Source organism: Rhodnius prolixus, unplaced genomic scaffold (genome assembly GCF_049639745.1).
Source record: "Rhodnius prolixus isolate KJV_2025 unplaced genomic scaffold, Rpr scaffold_8, whole genome shotgun sequence".
NCBI lineage: Eukaryota > Metazoa > Arthropoda > Insecta > Hemiptera > Reduviidae > Rhodnius > Rhodnius prolixus.
In genome coordinates, this window is record NW_027411593.1 from 38475431 (window position 1) to 38492581 (window position 17151).

At 34.2% G+C, this 17151-nt stretch overlaps 1 protein-coding gene across 4 annotated transcripts in view; it reads right to left on the reverse strand.

The window, feature by feature from the left end:
* ec (ubiquitin specific peptidase echinus) overlaps window positions 1–17151 on the reverse strand; it is a 167146-nt gene that overhangs the window by 87801 nt on the left and 62194 nt on the right. Inside the window, exon 1 of one of the 4 annotated variants that reach the window (XM_074122804.1) lies at window positions 15415–15674. The exons of 2 other annotated variants lie outside the window; for them this stretch is intronic. Coding sequence is in view for 1 of the 2 variants with exons in the window: in XM_074122803.1 (XP_073978904.1) it covers window positions 14965–14967 (3 nt within the window). In the remaining variant the exon portion in view is untranslated. Of the gene's footprint in view, window positions 1–14964; window positions 14983–15414; window positions 15675–17151 lie in introns of those variants that run through there. One more of the 4 variants, XM_074122803.1, reaches the window with a different exon arrangement.

The window sequence follows — 17151 nt, forward strand, 5'->3', positions numbered from 1 at the left end:
TAACTACTGTTCAGTTAATGATTCAGATATCATGTTAGATGTTACGTAACTGTGAACAATTTTTTTCTTGTAAGGTGCGTCAACATTTGAGGCCATTGGAGCCAGGAGCTTCTTTTTTCTTAGTGTACTACCCGGCTTCCGGACAGTGTTCACTCGTTACACACGGCCCAACTCCGGACAGTGAGCTGTAAGAAGCTCCTAGGAAGAGAAAATCTAAGGGCCAGCAGCTGGATGCGAACCCATGATCTCCGCTTACTGGAATGCAGTATTCGCTAATCTCTCTATTCTAATCAAAGCAACACTATCACCAAACAGGTGGTTCTAATTTCAGTTACCTCAAAGATTCCCAAAAATATATTCCTCCCGCAAGAGACGCGTCCTTCAATTGAAACTTATCCTGCGAACTCTTCTTTATAGAACTGTACTATAAGGGACACGCGATAAGCGATCTGTTGGAAAACACCTAACTATAACTAGTTTTTCCTCTTTTCCGGTAAAACATGCGATTCCCAAAATTTTCCATTAAAATAAAGAGCATATCTTTAGTTTTGATCCACAAGCACCCTGCTTATCCATTGTCATACATTTAATGAGCCTTAAAAATTCTGTAGTTGTTAGATCTGTACACTGTACTAACACTTACCATTACAGAGATTTTACAGAAATGTTTAGTTTCCATGAGAATCTTCAAGGAGAAGGTATATATATATTTTTTTTAATCATCGACTTCGATATCCAAACAAAATTTCAAATAGTAGCTTCGAGCGATTTTATTGTGCGCGCTCTCAACAAAGAATTCCGTTACATATTTAAAACAAATATTTTTAATTATTTATAGAAGACAATGAGTTACGACAGCTGCGCGAAAATAGAATTAAGCCGAATCGTCTATTAACAATAAATAATAAAGTATTGTAATATTTAAGTACAATATATTGTAAGCTATTATCCACTATCTTATCAATAGATTTATATAACAATAGCACAAGTTATAATAATGTACTATACATCCCAATCTATACAAGTCATTAGCACAGAACACTAGACGAGCTACGTAATCTAGAAAGTTGATAGTAATCTACAATACACTGTGTACTATATACATCAAACAATATTTCCATGGAAACCTTCCTTTCAGAAAGAAGATCTTCGAGAGATAGAAGCTGGAGGATTAGTGCACAGTTTGTGTAGGGGATAGACCGGACATTCCTTCAGATCAAAATAACATCCGGAATATTGGGAAACAATTATCTACTAAAAAAAAACAAAAACAATTCTTTCCCAAGGCCACCGTACAATAGATTTCAATAATGGCCGACATGGTACATCGGTTCGGTTATTACGAACTCGAAGTTTTAGAAATTAGCCAATGATATTGTTCAGTTTACAGAATTGTGGCTTTCTAAACGCTTTCATTACAACTTTGGTGAACTGTGTGCAACGCCATTGTTGCACCAATTTTGAGAGCATTATTTTTGGGGTCAGTAAAGATGCATAAAAAAATAATTGGGTGTCCTAAATTTCTGGTCAAGGTTGACCTAAAACTATTTAGCAATTTCACTTACAAATAGAACTTTATTAGCTGATTGGTTTGAACATATCAGGGCTACGATTCGACCGTCTTCTCATAGCCTAACAGATTCCGCTTGTCCTAGCAACATGAATAAACTGAGCGAATTACATACAGCTCTCTGACTCGGTATGGGAGGTCTAAACGTAGACCAACACAGACTAGAATCGTCTTGATAGGCAAATATCATTAATGGCCCACATGAATATCAGAGTACATGCCACGGACATTTACTTTTACTTTCTTTATGTGCCACAATATCTGAGGTTCTTGAATAACTGGTATTTTCCTTTTCTAGGCTAACTGAATGAGGGTTCTCAGCTTTGGAGGAACAGAGGCCACTGTAAAGCCAAGATTAATAGAATACAGTTCTAAGACATGATAACCAACTAAATTTTAAGTGAAGTAGAATATAGGCTTTCAGAAATTAGGACTCCCATTGGAGGAGAAAGATTCCCTAAACGGATGCAGTACAGCAGACTAAGTCTGGAAACATAGTGGAGCAAAGCGGCGATGATAGCTGCTTCAGATCAAAGAGAGCGACGAGCAGCGAGCAAAGAGTCGCATGCACATAGTGACGAGTTTAGTCGCGTTCTCCTTTCGACGAAACATGATGGAGGAATTATTTCTATACGAAAATTCTTCCTTGAAAATTTGGTATTTGCAGCAGCTTAGTAGCAGGAGCTGTAGTGTTCATGATATAAACAGGACTAGGACATGAACATGGTGAATTCCATCACTGGCAAGTTTCATGCGTATTTTCGAATGTCTGTTTCAACATTTGATTACATACTAACCAGTGTTGAAGGCATATTAATCAAGAAAAAGACGAATTTCAATGTTAACCCCATTAATCCAGTCTCATTTCTTATCCAACACCAAACAGTTGTGATGTAGAAGATCCTTCTTGGTCCCACAGAGGTTTCTTTAATAAAAACTACACCAATAAATGCAGTAATATCCCATTTTAACCTAGAAAATTGAGCGCGATAAGAGCGAAGAAATCGAACATGTCATAACGCGTTGCTCTACTCTATATAGATAGCGTTGCTCTATCTTCGCTTTGCTCCCCACTATGCGCGGTCCCATATGTTAACTTGTGTTTGTTTTCGCCGTTCCACTATGTTTCCAGCCTAAGGAGCCTGAAAATAGAGATGACTCCGCCTGAGATGGATCTGAGAAAGATGAGAGTACAGAGATGAAAGCAAAGGGCGGAAACAGGGATGGATTGGCTACGAATCATTGAAAAGAATCCAGTAGCGCCAATGTTTATTCGATTTGCAAGTTTTATTCTTAATTTCTGAATAAATTTCCAACTGCAGCATAAAGAAAGATACAAATTAGGTAGCCAATTTCGCAAGCAAACAAATTAACCTTCTTAGAATAATAGAAATTTCGTAGAAGATAGAAAGAGTTGACTAAAGAATAGAAATGGGCACATAGAAAAAAAAATTAGAGCAGACCTCTTAAATGGTTGTTACCCAATAAGAAAAGAAAAAACAATGAGCGTAGACCTAAATATATTTCGAACTATCGTAATAACTCCAACAGTTTCCAAGTCACTTGAACAGTAAAAACGGCAGAGAAGGGACGATCTTAAGCAGGGTGGAGGCAGCATGATGTGGAGGCTACCTGATGGTGAAGTAAGAGCGCATCAGGCTCACAGCATTCTGTTGTAGGTCCCCACTAAAAGCCCACAAATATAATAATTATTTTAGATAATAGATGGCCGTGGCCAGGGGTCTCTACGTCGGCAGCATCAGCTAACCTCTCTCTCCCTTCTTGCCCGCCCTATTATTATAAAAACAACAACAACATATAAACACTCTGTAAATTAAAGAGCAGTGCCATTGTTGCTTTAAAAGCATTCAGTAATTCTTAACCGAAAGATGTTAAAAAGAAAAGAAAAATGTACCCAAATTGAAAACGTTTGCGAACCCAATATTCTCTTATTTGTCAGCAATATTCTCTTATTTGTCAGCAATATTCTCTTATTTGTCAGCAATATTCTCTTATTTGTCAGCAATATTCTCTTATTTGTCAGCAATATTCTCTTATTTGAGTTTTGAGTTTATTTGATCTCCTTTCTAGGCAACAACACTCACTTAACGTCGCTTCCTAAACAGGTGGCCGAGCACAAGTCTATTCTAGTCTACAAATCATCGTATAAGTCTAATATTTTTTTTTCGCTGCAGATGGACAAAGATTTAATTAACTATAGAGCTCAAACTACACTTTGGTGGCTTATACACTTATGCGTGCAGTTACCAAAGTGGCATCAAGAACTACGAAGCCAAGCTCCTCTTCCCCAAGACAGAACACAAGATAAAGACAATCTTATAGAAAAGAAAAATGTGGGAAGATGGGATTTCTTTTTTTAGTTTGAAATAATGGAAAGTTAAAGAACTCTGTGGTAGAAGAGAAGGATGAACAGGGACGCTACGGTAATTCCTCAGGTAAAAATCTTTGAAAAAGAAGAAAGAAGTTATTAGAGAATGGATAATAAGCAGGTCATTGACCTTCTTTCGCCTACAAACAAGATTTTCACCAGTGATAACAGGCAATTATTACTGGAAGAGGTTCACTAGTTTAATTAAACAATATTTAGGTATTATCCCACACCACTTTCATGGAGCTCCTATCTCCATATTCTCAGCATCTCCTCTGGTTTCCTTTCTTCTAATTATCCTGTTTTTTTTTTTTAATTGCTTCAATGAATATTCATAAAGATACATATACCAGGAAAAGAAATAAAAAAGTTCACCCCTCCACACTGACCAAGAGAATGAATGAACAAGGAACAGAAAGTAAAAGACTTATTTTAAAGCAAATATCAAAATACTAATCTTTGCATACAAAAGAGACGACGAATACAGTAGAAGTAGGGAATGGCGATCAAATGAAATGATAAGAGATGTAAATAACTTAAAAACCAGAACAGATCTAAACATTGTGGCATTGCCAAGACTATGTAATTTACAAAGTAAAATGAAATTTAGAATGTAATTGCCTAACTATAAGTGAATGGTCTCGAATTCAACACCCTGGATAAAAGTTTAGCCCGGCAAAAAGATTGGCCCGTCCCATTCTGTGTGATTAAATGTACTTAGAAAATCTATCCTGTTGCAGCCTGATTCCTTTGATGACCCAACGAGAAGACAGCACAGAGTGCAGGGAGTCATTGATGCAAAATTGCATTTATTTTATTTTTTTCTTCAATGACACTTCACATAAACTTGGAGCTACTCTTGGAACAAGATAATTTTTCCCCATACACAGCAAAATTTTGTCGAGCTACTGCGCGCGGGGAGTTGTAGAGTAGGATTTTCAGAAAATCAAATAAAATATGTTGATAGATTAGCTTTTATTTATTAAAAAAAAAAAAAATGAAATAAATGTATGAGCTAAAACAAAAGGAAAAAAACATCAAATTAGGCAAGAAACTAAAAACGCAGAGTTACTTTGCGTGTGAAGCTGGGGGTTAACGGAGTGTTTGCATGAAGATTTTCAAGAAAAGAGAGAGAGGAAAAGGGAGAAAGAAAATCCAAGAAATTAAAGGGCTAGACCCGAAACATGAAGCTGATTGGCGATTTCATTAAAACACGCCCATTCTTAACCCGTACTGAATAATATTAATATTATTTACTTTCATAATAAAAAGGACTATAATTTCGAAACATTAAAAAAAAACTAAATTAACAAACATACACTTTAAAATTTCATCAAAAGACAAAATTCAATGATACTCCAGTCCAACATCCGGCCTAATATTTGCATCCGCTCTTTTATTTAATTTTCTATCATCCCGCCCATTTCCTGTCTTTTGCAAACAAAAACTGAAAAATAACAATAATTAGATTGAGTTGGCAATCCTGTCCAATGTATAGAATTTATTGTGAATCAAATCTAATCATTGCCAATGAATCACAGAGAGTGAAAGAAAAGGAAGTGGCAATTCATGTTTATATAAAACATTTTAAAAAATACTAGTGATTTATATTATTTTATAGATGGGCTTTAGTTGAATTAATAAAATGGGGAAAAACAAAATGAAACCTCTCTCTAATTGTGTGTCCATAAATTAATGTTATTATTTTTAGCAGCACGCGACTTTTTCTTTAAACAATCGCAGTAAAATTAATGACGTGGGAATGTAGACAGGAAAGCTTCTCGTGAGAAAAACTGAAGTTCAAACACTTTTCATTAATAAAAAATGAAACAAAAAACAAGAAAAAGGTTACTGAAATGAAATAAACGGTAGTACTGTATCCTAGGAGTTTGCTGATTTTGGAACTTCAGCTAGAAAGAGGATACAAAACGCTGAATCCTTCCGGCCAATGGTGTTGCTTAATTGTGGTTCTACCAGTTAGGTAATTCTGCAAGAAGATTATGATCTTCACTAGAATAATTTAGTCCAGTTTTGACTTAAACGTCAAGGATGTTGGAAAGAATGATCAGACATGATGAAGGTGGAGGACAAACAATATGATGGAAGACTGTAAGATGAAAGTTCTTGCAAGAGATCAAAATTATGAGCTTCAACAAGCTGGTTTAAGAGCGATCAGAAAGTCTATCAAAATCACGAGATCTACTAAATACTGACTGCATTGCCAGGCTACAGTAAAAATTGCTTGAGGTGTTTTAAACGAAAGTGTCTAAGGCCAAAATTGTAACTTTTTTTTTCTCCTGGATTCGTAGCGCCATAATAATAATAACAATAATAAGTAAAGGGATGCTGTTAGCGTATTGGATTTCCAGGCGGAAGACCCGGGTTCGAATCCAGTTGCTGATCCTTAGATTTTCTCCATCTAGGAGCTTCTTACAGCTCACTGCCCGGTGATGGACAGTGTTGTCTGTAACGAGAGAACACTCTCTAGATAACCGGCAGTGCACTGAAATAAAGCTCCGGGCGCCAATAACCTTAAATGTTGATGCGCCCTAAATCATTTTTTAAAAAAATGCAATAATAATAAAATTCAAATGAAACTGTTTAGAGTATCCATCTCTAAGTGCAATTTAACCCAATCTAGGGATCGCCCAATTAATTATTTATTAAATTTAATACACAATAACAGTTAAATAAATAGTCTAACATTGAAGACAACTGGTCAATTAGTATTGCGACAGGAGAAAGTTGTCCTCTGTATCAACGGAATAACTTATAAATACAGAAACTACTTATAGTCTATTTGTACCAGCTCAACTTTTACTTCAATTACACAAAAATTCCAATAGTTTTCTAACTATTTTTGGTAACTAAATATAGAAAACCCGACATTAAATAAACATATTAAAACTATTAACGGAGAAAAATGCTTGCGATAATATTAATGGATTTTTTATCTATAAAAAGTAAAGTTATAATAGCTTACAGGATTAGAAACCGTACAACATACTACAGATAAAACCTCCACGAAGTAAGATAGATGACCCTGGAATGGCCAGTAATAAATCTTAAATAGATTGGACTTATCTATCGCGATCGGGATGTGGTTCCATCAACATTGAGACACTAAAAATATCTCAGAATTGAAATCTGATTCATAAATGAAAAGCATTTATTTTGTTCAAAATTAAACCTTATATAAATGAAAATTGTACGTAAATGGAATCAATACCGGATGTTAGAAAAAAATGTGAACATTTACCGGACTTCCTTTTACCGCATTTTACGTAATTAAATTAAGTTGAAACTTACAATGTGTACTAAAAAGTATTGGACTTCTATGAGAACTTCACTTTAATGAAATCATAGTCGAAGAAAAAGTTAAGAGACTAAAAAAAAGAAAGAAAAAAGTAAAGTGGCATTTCCGGCCATCTTTTTTTCAGTGCACTGCCGCCCTCCGGACAGTGTTCTCTCGTCGTAAACAACATTGTGAGCTGTAAGAAGTTCCTGGGAAGAGAAACTCTACTAAGCGCCGGCAGCTTGATTCAAACCAGGGATCACAGCGTGGGAATTAAGTATACTAAGCACTTAGCTAATCCTTGTTTTTGGTGGAGAGGGGGAATTATTTGAACCGGACTTCCGGGATGTAAAAGGTTAAAATCAATCTTTCTTACATAATAGACATTCGTTGTAAGCAGGCTATTTTTTCGTAACATATTTAATTAACAAATCTTTAAATATTTTGCAGAGCAATCTACGAGGGTCGTTTGAAAAGTCCGTGATTTTCAAAAAATGGACGAAAAAGAATTTCGTGTGTTGATTAAACACTACTTTATGAAAGGCAAAACGCCTCAGGAGACTAAAGAGAAGCTTGATAAACATTATGGTGACTCTGCACCTTCGATTAGAACAGTTTATAAGTGGTTTCAAAATTTTCGGAGTGGCCATATGGGCACAAGTGACGCTGAACGTTCTGGACGCCCTGTTGAGGTTACTACTCCATAAATCATTGATAAAATCCATGATATGGTGATGGATGACAGAAGAGTGAAGGTGCGTGAGATTGCTAGTGCTGTGGGCATCTCGAATGAACGGATACATAATATTTTTCATCAACATTTGGACATGACAAAGCTATCCGCAAGATGGGTGCCGCGATTGCTCACGCTTGACCAAAAACGAAATCGTGTGAAGTGTTGCAAGGACGGTTTGCAGCTGTTCCAGAAGAATCCGCAGGACTTTAAGCGTCGTTTCGTCACTGTGGATGAAACATGGATACATCACTACACTCCTGAGACCAAAGAACAATCTAAACAATGGGTTACCAAGGGGGAATCTGCGCCAAAAAAGGCGAAGACCGTTCCTTCGGCCGGAAAGATTATGGCGACTGTCTTTTGAGATTCGCAAGGAATAATCCTCATCGACTATCTGGAAAAGGGTAAAACTATTACAGGTGCATATTATTCATCGTTATTCGACCGTTTGAAAACCGAGCTGCAAGAAAAACGCCCACGATTGGGCCACAAAAAAGTCCTTTTCCATCACGACAACGCACCAGCTCACACCTCAGCAGTTGTGGTCGCAAAATTAATGGAAATAGGGTTCCAACTCGTTTCACATCCCCCCCTATTCTCCAGACTTGGCTCCCTCGGACTACTATTTGTTCCCCAATATGAAGAAATGGCTGGCGGGAAAAAGATTTTATTCAAACGAGGAGGTGATTGCAGAAACGAATGGCTATTTTTCAAACTTGGACAAATCCTATTATTCGGAAGGGATCAACAAACTAGAGCAGCGTTGGACGAAGTGTATAAGCCTAAAAGGAGACTATGTTGAAAAATAAAAAAGGTTTACCCCAAAAAATTAAGTAGTTTTTATTTTTGCACGGACTTTTCAAACGACCCTCGTATATTGTGGGAAAAGAATGCAGAATATCTTTGCAATAATTAACAGCATTTTAACATCATGTTCACCATCTATATTAACTATATTAACTTTTTCTTTTTCAATAGATTTTCCCTGCTAACCAAACACAACCAATAACAATAATCGAGTCCAAGGAAACTGGCCACTTCTTCACCATCAACTCTACAGACTCCAGAGCTTCTTTGTTAGAAGATCGTGCGAAGCTAATCCTATATTAAACTGAAAACCCATCATCCACTTGTCAAGCTATATTCTTCCCCTCCACCACCAGCCTAGAAATCATCCTTAAGACACAGAAAGAAAGTCCAATACTAACCAGTCAATAAGACGTGTGAATCCGGCGGGAGTAAAAACGTGCTCACAACAACACACATATATGAAGAAGAAAATGCCGCAAAGTAACGGAAAATTCTGGAAAATGGTAAAAATGCTTGCACAATGCAAGAGGAGTTATGTTCGTTATAAATGGGAATCACATCTGTAGCAGCATCATTAGAGGAATGAAGGGTTAAGAGGAAAGGCAGCACGCTGAATAGAGACATTAATGAAATGTTGATGATGAATGATGCGAGTGATGTATGTAAGTAATATATAACTTACAAACATGAAAGTTGATAAGATCCTTGTCTATGTGTCCACTAATCAAGCATAATGATCAATCATTTTTACCAGAGTGGCTTAATGAATAGTTCTAACTTAGCCTCCTACGTTCCTCTACTATAGTTTCTAAGACATTCATAATCCCCCCCACACATCATCTTCAGTCCCCAAAAAAGGGTTGATGTTTCAAATAAAAGTGATAGATTCATATGATGTGCGGTAGTACAGCGTGGTTACTTCAATTTTGTGATGAAGGCTAGGTTGTAACTCTCCATTACAGTAAAAATGTCTTCAAAAGAGACACCGGAATCAAAAGAGGCTTATTCAGAGCTAGCTGAGAGGTTAGCGAATACTGGATTCCAACTTGGAGATCCCGAGTTCTAGCTTGGCTCTTAGATTTTTCACTTCCGACGAGCTTCTTATAGTACAGTAGGTAGCCGAGCGGTTAGAGGCGAGACCTGCGAAGCTAATATGTATTGTGGTACTGGGTTCGATTCCCCGGTCTTAGGCCTTGGATTTTATTTAATGGTTAATAAAAGAAATTTACAGTGAAGTTTGTTAGGCGGTTATAGGCTAAACCCGCAAAGCTAATATGTATTGTGGTATACTGGGTTCGATTCCCGGTCTTAGGCCTTGGATTTTTATTTAATGGTGAATAAAAGAAATTTACAGCGAAGTATGTTTGCTAGTTACCTCCGTCCACGACACCAATTACTTTCCTTTACTTTTACAGTTCAGTATACGGTAATGGACGAGAGAACACGTTAGTGATTAAAAAAGACCTCAGATATTAAAGCACCTTAAATTGAAAAAATAAATCAATAATTACCGCGTTAATAAAATGTAAATATTAGCCCTAAATTTAGTGATATTGAAAAAAAAAGTCTAGCTAGATTTGTTAGAAATTCTATCCAACGTTTCCTGTTTCTAAATGTATTTTACGTCATAAAAATAGCTGGCTGTAAATATTCTAGAATAATAGTGGAACCTCTTTAACCTCCTTACAAAGTCTCGAACTAAAAATAGACTACTTACAAATGAATGGCGTAAAACATTGCAAATGAAGCTGAGTATTGATATGATTGTTTTGAAAGATATGATTTGTTTTACAACTATTTAAATCATAGCTAACACAATATTTTATTCAAAAAACAAAAAATGAATAATAGACCGGAAACATGTGTGTCTGTGAGTTAGTGATGGCTACTTAAGAATTATACTTTAAAAATAGTTCCCGAGTAAAGATCACAAACTAAAAGAATTAGGAAAGTTTACAGGAAGTCAGCTAATAACATAAACAGAAATAGTAGTTTTGTTTGCATAATAGTGCATTCTTTTTTTGGGTTAGTTTGGTTTAATTTTTTATGCTGTTAACAGCTGTTAATAAGAGATTATTATACAGCTGATGACTACCTGTGCGTTTATTTGTTCTAATTCTAGTACAGTCGAGCCTCCCATAAAGGACACTCTCACTTGCGACCACCTCCGTTTACGGACAGTTTTTGGATTTCCCCGTTTTACCCCTAAAACACTTTCTATATAAAAGAACCTACCGTCTAACGGACACTCTACATAACGACCGCGGGCATTGAGATTTTGGGTAACGGATTAAATGTTTCACCTCCCACCAACGACCACCTTATTATTAAAAGTTCGTTTGACGCGGTGATCAAAATAATTATCCCCTCTCAAGTTTTTGTTTTTTTCTGGTTTTTCCTAAAGTTTCCTATATAAGCTCTCATACATCTTGTACCATTTTAATCATTTTTCAATATTATTTGGACGAACAGTATTATTTTGTTCCGATATGTCTCTCAAACGAAAGTGGTTAACTCTAGAAGAGAAAATAAATGTGTTGGAATGATTTTGCAAAAACGAAAATCGAGTCGTCGTCAACTTGCCGAAAGGTTTGTTCCTATTTTTCTAATAATTGATGATAGTATGATGATAATTATTATTATTATAATAATAATTATTGTTATGAATAAATGTGATGATTACTATAAAAAATTATTAATTAAGTCAATAATATGTAGTTTTTTGATCAATTTTCTTTGAATAATTAAGAAAATTTTGATGCATATCATATAGCTGCAATAATTATACAATTATGTACGTTTTTAAATCTATTAATAATAAACAATTTTTAAATAGATGTTTGGAAAAAACCCATATATTTTCATTATGAAACTTGCCTACCTCCTTCTAACGGCCACCTCCAATCAGCGGCCACTTTGCTTTCCCCCGCCAGTGGCCGTTATTGAGAGGTTCGACTGTATTTCCAATGTATTTGGTATTTGCAAAAAACCCTGATATAGCGAAACACTTGGACGAATAAGAAGAACAAAGGATATTGAGAATGTTACAAAGCAGAATGTTTAAAGAAATTCATTAACCAAAAAACAAAAACAAAAAAATATAACAGCCACAAAACCTAATTTATGGTAGGTTAGGTGATTATAACTGGAAAAGATTAATAATCACTTAATGGACAGAAACTGCCCACCGGAGAAGTGGCTAAATCGTCGTGAATCGTTAAATATTATTCCAGTAATTACTGTCATAAGAATTGTAGGTGATTTATTGTAAACAGTTTGTCACTTTGGGATATTACATAGTCTATTAAATAGTAGAATCATTCTCCAAAGATATAAAAGAGGTTCTTAGTAAAATCGCTCCTTTGTTGCCCCGTCGCGGCCTTGGCTGGAACTGTTCCAGAGAAAAGAGAACTAGTAGGTGTTATAAGAGAAAAAAAAAGATGCCGCCAGAATTCTAAAGAAAACTTTGAAACCACTCAGTTAATAGCTTCATCTTGATGGCGGTCTAAGCGTGAGTTGTACTAGGAAGAGGCGGACGAGTCGTGGCATATTGTTTAATGGAGATGACGTCCTGTCAAGAACTAGAGTTACGGCTGGACCATTTGTCTAGGTGCACCATTTTCTACTCTAGTAATAAGAACGAGAGAGAATAAAAAAGAAGAAAGAGAAATTGGGTGACGTATGACGGCCATAGATGTTAGATTATGACTCATCTAATGGATAGCCTTGTAACGAGTCGTAGACCAAATAGTACCACAAAAAGAAAAACCTAATTAGTCACAAAAAAAAAGGTGAGTTAAATGTTCAGGTAATGTACGTACATCATTCCCGCTAGAGCAGACATGCGCACTAAACAGTTCTTTCGCTAATTTGTAAGCTACACGTTTCTTTTTTCCGACCAAGCACCACTAAACATCTTCAAGCATCACTCTGGTTAATAATATACATGGTACTTCTGTGAAGCGCTCTCTACCGACAATGCGTGCTCGAACAGGACATGCAGGAACATCTTAAACACGTACTCTTCCCTTTTAATGAACGATAAGTAGGCTAACATTCAGAAATATTTAAATTATTCTCCTCTTCTAACAATAACAGTATAAATCTAGTAACACTTTACATCATTATTTATGAAATTAAAAAATATACCTAAAGGAATTAATAATTATTCTAAAAATTCCTGGTTAAGAATATGTTTTAAAAACCTTTTTCTAAACAGAACTGGGCGTGAACACTAACTTCCTCTTGATTGTTACAATTTTTCGAAGAAACCTTTAACACCTACATCGAAAATTTAGAGAAAATCTTAGAAGCCAATGAGAAAACCTCAAATAATGAAGTGGTACTACCCTTTCGATGAAGTAGTATTACCGATTGTGGAATTTTCGTCAAACTAGGAAACTTTACCAACATAGGATAGAAAAAATAATTGCCATTTCAGTCGTGATGACATTTATTCTGCCGAGCTTTCGACCTAGGGACTAGGTCATCTTCAGGGCTAGTTTACAAAGTAATATTTTTTACATTACAGGGTTGTTGTGTCTTCTGTCTTGTCTGTTCATGGACAGTCTTGTCTGTTCTGAAAGTTGTAAACTAGCCCTGAAGATGATTTAGTCCCTAGGTCGTAAGCTCGGCAGAATAAATGTATCACGGCTGAAATGGTAATTATTTTTTCATCCTATTGAAACTATAAGTCACCAAAAAGAATGAACAACATTTACCAACATATTTAATTTTTCTTTATAATATCATAGGAAAGAAAAACGTATATTATATCTCCTAGTAGAGTCTTTAATAATTTTTTTCTGAAAAAATATTTTTAATAAAAGGATCTTACTGTAAAAAGAACATCTGTAATGAATCACTAATAACAACTCATGGAAAATACGAAAAGATCTGAAATCTTACAACTGCAGCAACATTCATTGGTATTAAAACCGTCTTGTAACAGTTGTATAAGGGTTGATCATCAAAAAGTGCACGAAAAAGCGTACTGTAGGAAAACACCCAACTTTGACAATTTTTTCCTCTTTTTCTATAAAAGATAATATTCCCAAATATCCTTTAAAATATAGGGCAAATCCTCCTTTATAAGTCGAATTTTTTACTACAACCCAGATCTTACCCAGATTTCGAGAGAAAAAAGGGAGCCAAAAATTGGTAAGAACTGAGTAATGGTTGGTCAGTCCTTTGAGTGAGTAATCCCGGTTATGATTCAAATTAAGAAATTAAGGAAGTTGAGGCACTATCAAAAACTTTGCTTGACAAAATGAGTAAAGCTTAACATTTCCGTTAGTCACATAGAAGAAAAATATGGGTAAAACCAACTAAAGAAATGATAAAAAAAATGTCACCTCAGCCTTGAGTAAATAATCATTTATTTATTCATTTATTTTAGGAAAGTGCACACGTCATTCATACATGATGAATGACGTGTGAATATTTGGAGAGGAAGTTTTTTTTAAAATGTCGCAATATACGTAATGAAATAGTTTTGAAACTCAAGAATTTACACTAAAAAGAATAAGTTGTCAGAAAGAGAATAAGTAAAAAATTGTTCTGCACAACATATTTTTCAACTCATACTTTCATTATCTGATCAGATACTCACAAATGGGGTTTTGGAATTGTACACTACACTGGAACTTCACTTCATTTTTTGAGTTTTAGGTAAAATGTTTTCAATAACAGTAATAGACTTGCAGGTAGGTAAATAATGAGAGCTAAAAAGGAAATCAATGACGTCATACTAGAAATAAACCAACTACTCATCAGGGAGTTATTTTCCGGTCAACCTATATTTTCCACATTTAGCAGTTTACTTAAATTTTGAATTAAGGATAAGTAGTTGCTGAGGCTTGAAAATGCACTGAAATAGTTCTTTAGTGGGAAGGTTTAACCACTTTCTTATCCCAGAAGTACATTTGGAATTTATCTGAAAAAAAATGTTTCATATTTAAGATTTTCAATTCCAGAAAATCATATAGAAGTTATGGGGAAAACTCAATAATTCAGTAACACAACGTTCCAGTTGATCTCAAGGAAACAAGACAAAGGAAATATACCTCCAGTGAAACTCAAAATAAAGCCATTGATAATCATTTTAGATCTACAAGTTTTACTAATGTTAACAAAAATCGTTAGTAATTGGACTGAACACTAACCATGTTTCAAAATTAAAAACACTTCTTGGGGGGGGGACACCACAATTTACAGTGAAATAACCAAACTCAGAACTCTAGAAACTCATAATCATAACCTATAAAAGAAAATTAGACTTTGAAGGGACACTAGCTCTAATGGCGGTATTAAAGTTAAACTGAAACATTTTCTGATATGCAATTCAACATATGGTATGCATTAAATCAGTTGGATTGCAAATAATTTGAAATATAAAGTACATACAGCAATGTTAAAGGAAACGTATGAACTGTAACAGTTCAATCTTAAAAATATCAAAATGATAAAAATTGAAACATACGTTACTAAGTACTAATTTGCATTCTCTAATGTTTGTACTAAAAGTACTTAAATGTTAGCTGGGCAATAAAATTGTAGCGTATAAAGGATGAATGAATTTTCAACAAAGCTAATAAAACATGAAACATTCCTACCTGTTAAAAATGTGAAATCATTGATTCTGAATTGACTCATCATTCCCCTCACTCATTGTCCACTTAAAGTTTACTCGGATTTAACAATTAAAACAACTTACTAGAGTAATTCAATTTAAAATAAGGTAAACGAACACTTAATAAACAATTAGCACTTTAAAATAGGCACTTCATCTTCCTATTCAATTAAAAAGTTATAAGAAATTACGAACAAAATGAAAACAAGATGGCTGCCGGCTACTAAACTAAGCAAAAACCCACAGTACAAATTGGCCCTATATCTAGCAGTATAGCCAACTTTTGAATAAATGAATTATCTAATATAAGAGAAATAAATATTTTGGCCATGTGTTTGGTATACAACTAATACAAAACGCGCCAATTTGAAGAAGTGACCTGACCCTCCTATTAACCTTAAACGTCTAGATTCTTCTGTGTAGTTTGACAATATCAATAAAGTAAACAAAGTTACATTTATTTAATTTCTTAATAGAATATTATTTCTTAGGATTATTTGAATTCAATTTATTCTTGTATTATTTTAAAGATAGAATATATATCACTCCCATTATGTTTAGCCATCTTTTGAAACATTTTACTATTACACTGATGACAAAGATTATGTACTTTATTTTATTTTTTTTAATAAATCTTTTACTATTGGCCAAAATATGGAAAATTTAAAGCAATTTTTTCCTTTTTCTTAATCAGAGGATGTATGTCGATGGAGTTAATTTTATAAACTGAATTTTCATAGAAAATATTTGTTCGCAGATCTCCTCTACTAGACAAAAAATAAGAAAAGTCGAAAACCAAAAATTAGCGTTCTGTTTTACTCTCATTATTACACTCAAAAAAAAAAAAAGAAACAGGGCGGTGGCAGATTATTTGTTGTTAGACTATCAGGAAAGATTTGAAAATGAGATTATCTCCAAAGGCAATGCTAATGATAATCTCTTTAACAAAAACTTACAGTTTAAAATGTTAAGTATAAGGGTTGATTAAACGCCAAAAGGTACACAAATCAGCAAGCACCCAACATTTCATTAATTCTTCATTAATATTTAAGTAATTTTACTGCATTAATATTCATTAATATTTTTTAGAATTTATTAGATGTCACAGACCCTTATGCTGGCCATTTTCGTCTACAAAATATTTGTTCAAGTAGCACTGTAGATTGACTGTAATATCTAGTTATTTATAATAATCAAACTATTAATTACAGGTTAAAAAGAAAAACGTTATAAAAAATAAAAAAAAATTATGAGGCTAAAAAATTCAAAACTTTTTTTTATAAAAAAAAATGTAATATGTAATATAAAGTAAATAAGATATGTATATTTTTAGGACAGCTAATTATTCCAGTATTTTACTATAAGTAAAATTAAATTACAATAGAGAAATCAATAATTGTTGTTGAATAATCTACTTGTTATAACTGTGTGTTATTTGTGCTCTGGAATATTTCGGTAAGACGAATTCAAGACAGTAGCCTACTCTAACTTTGTCTTTTTCTACTTTAACATGCATGTACATATGTGTGATTTATCATAATTATAACAAAAAAAATATTATAAATGAAGTGGCCAGCATAAGGGTCTGTGACATCTAATAAATTCTAAAAAATATTAATGAATATTAATGCAGTAAAATTACTTAAATATTAATGAAGAATTAATGAAATGTTGGGTGCTTGCTGATTTGTGTACCTTTTGGCGTTTAATCAACCCTTAT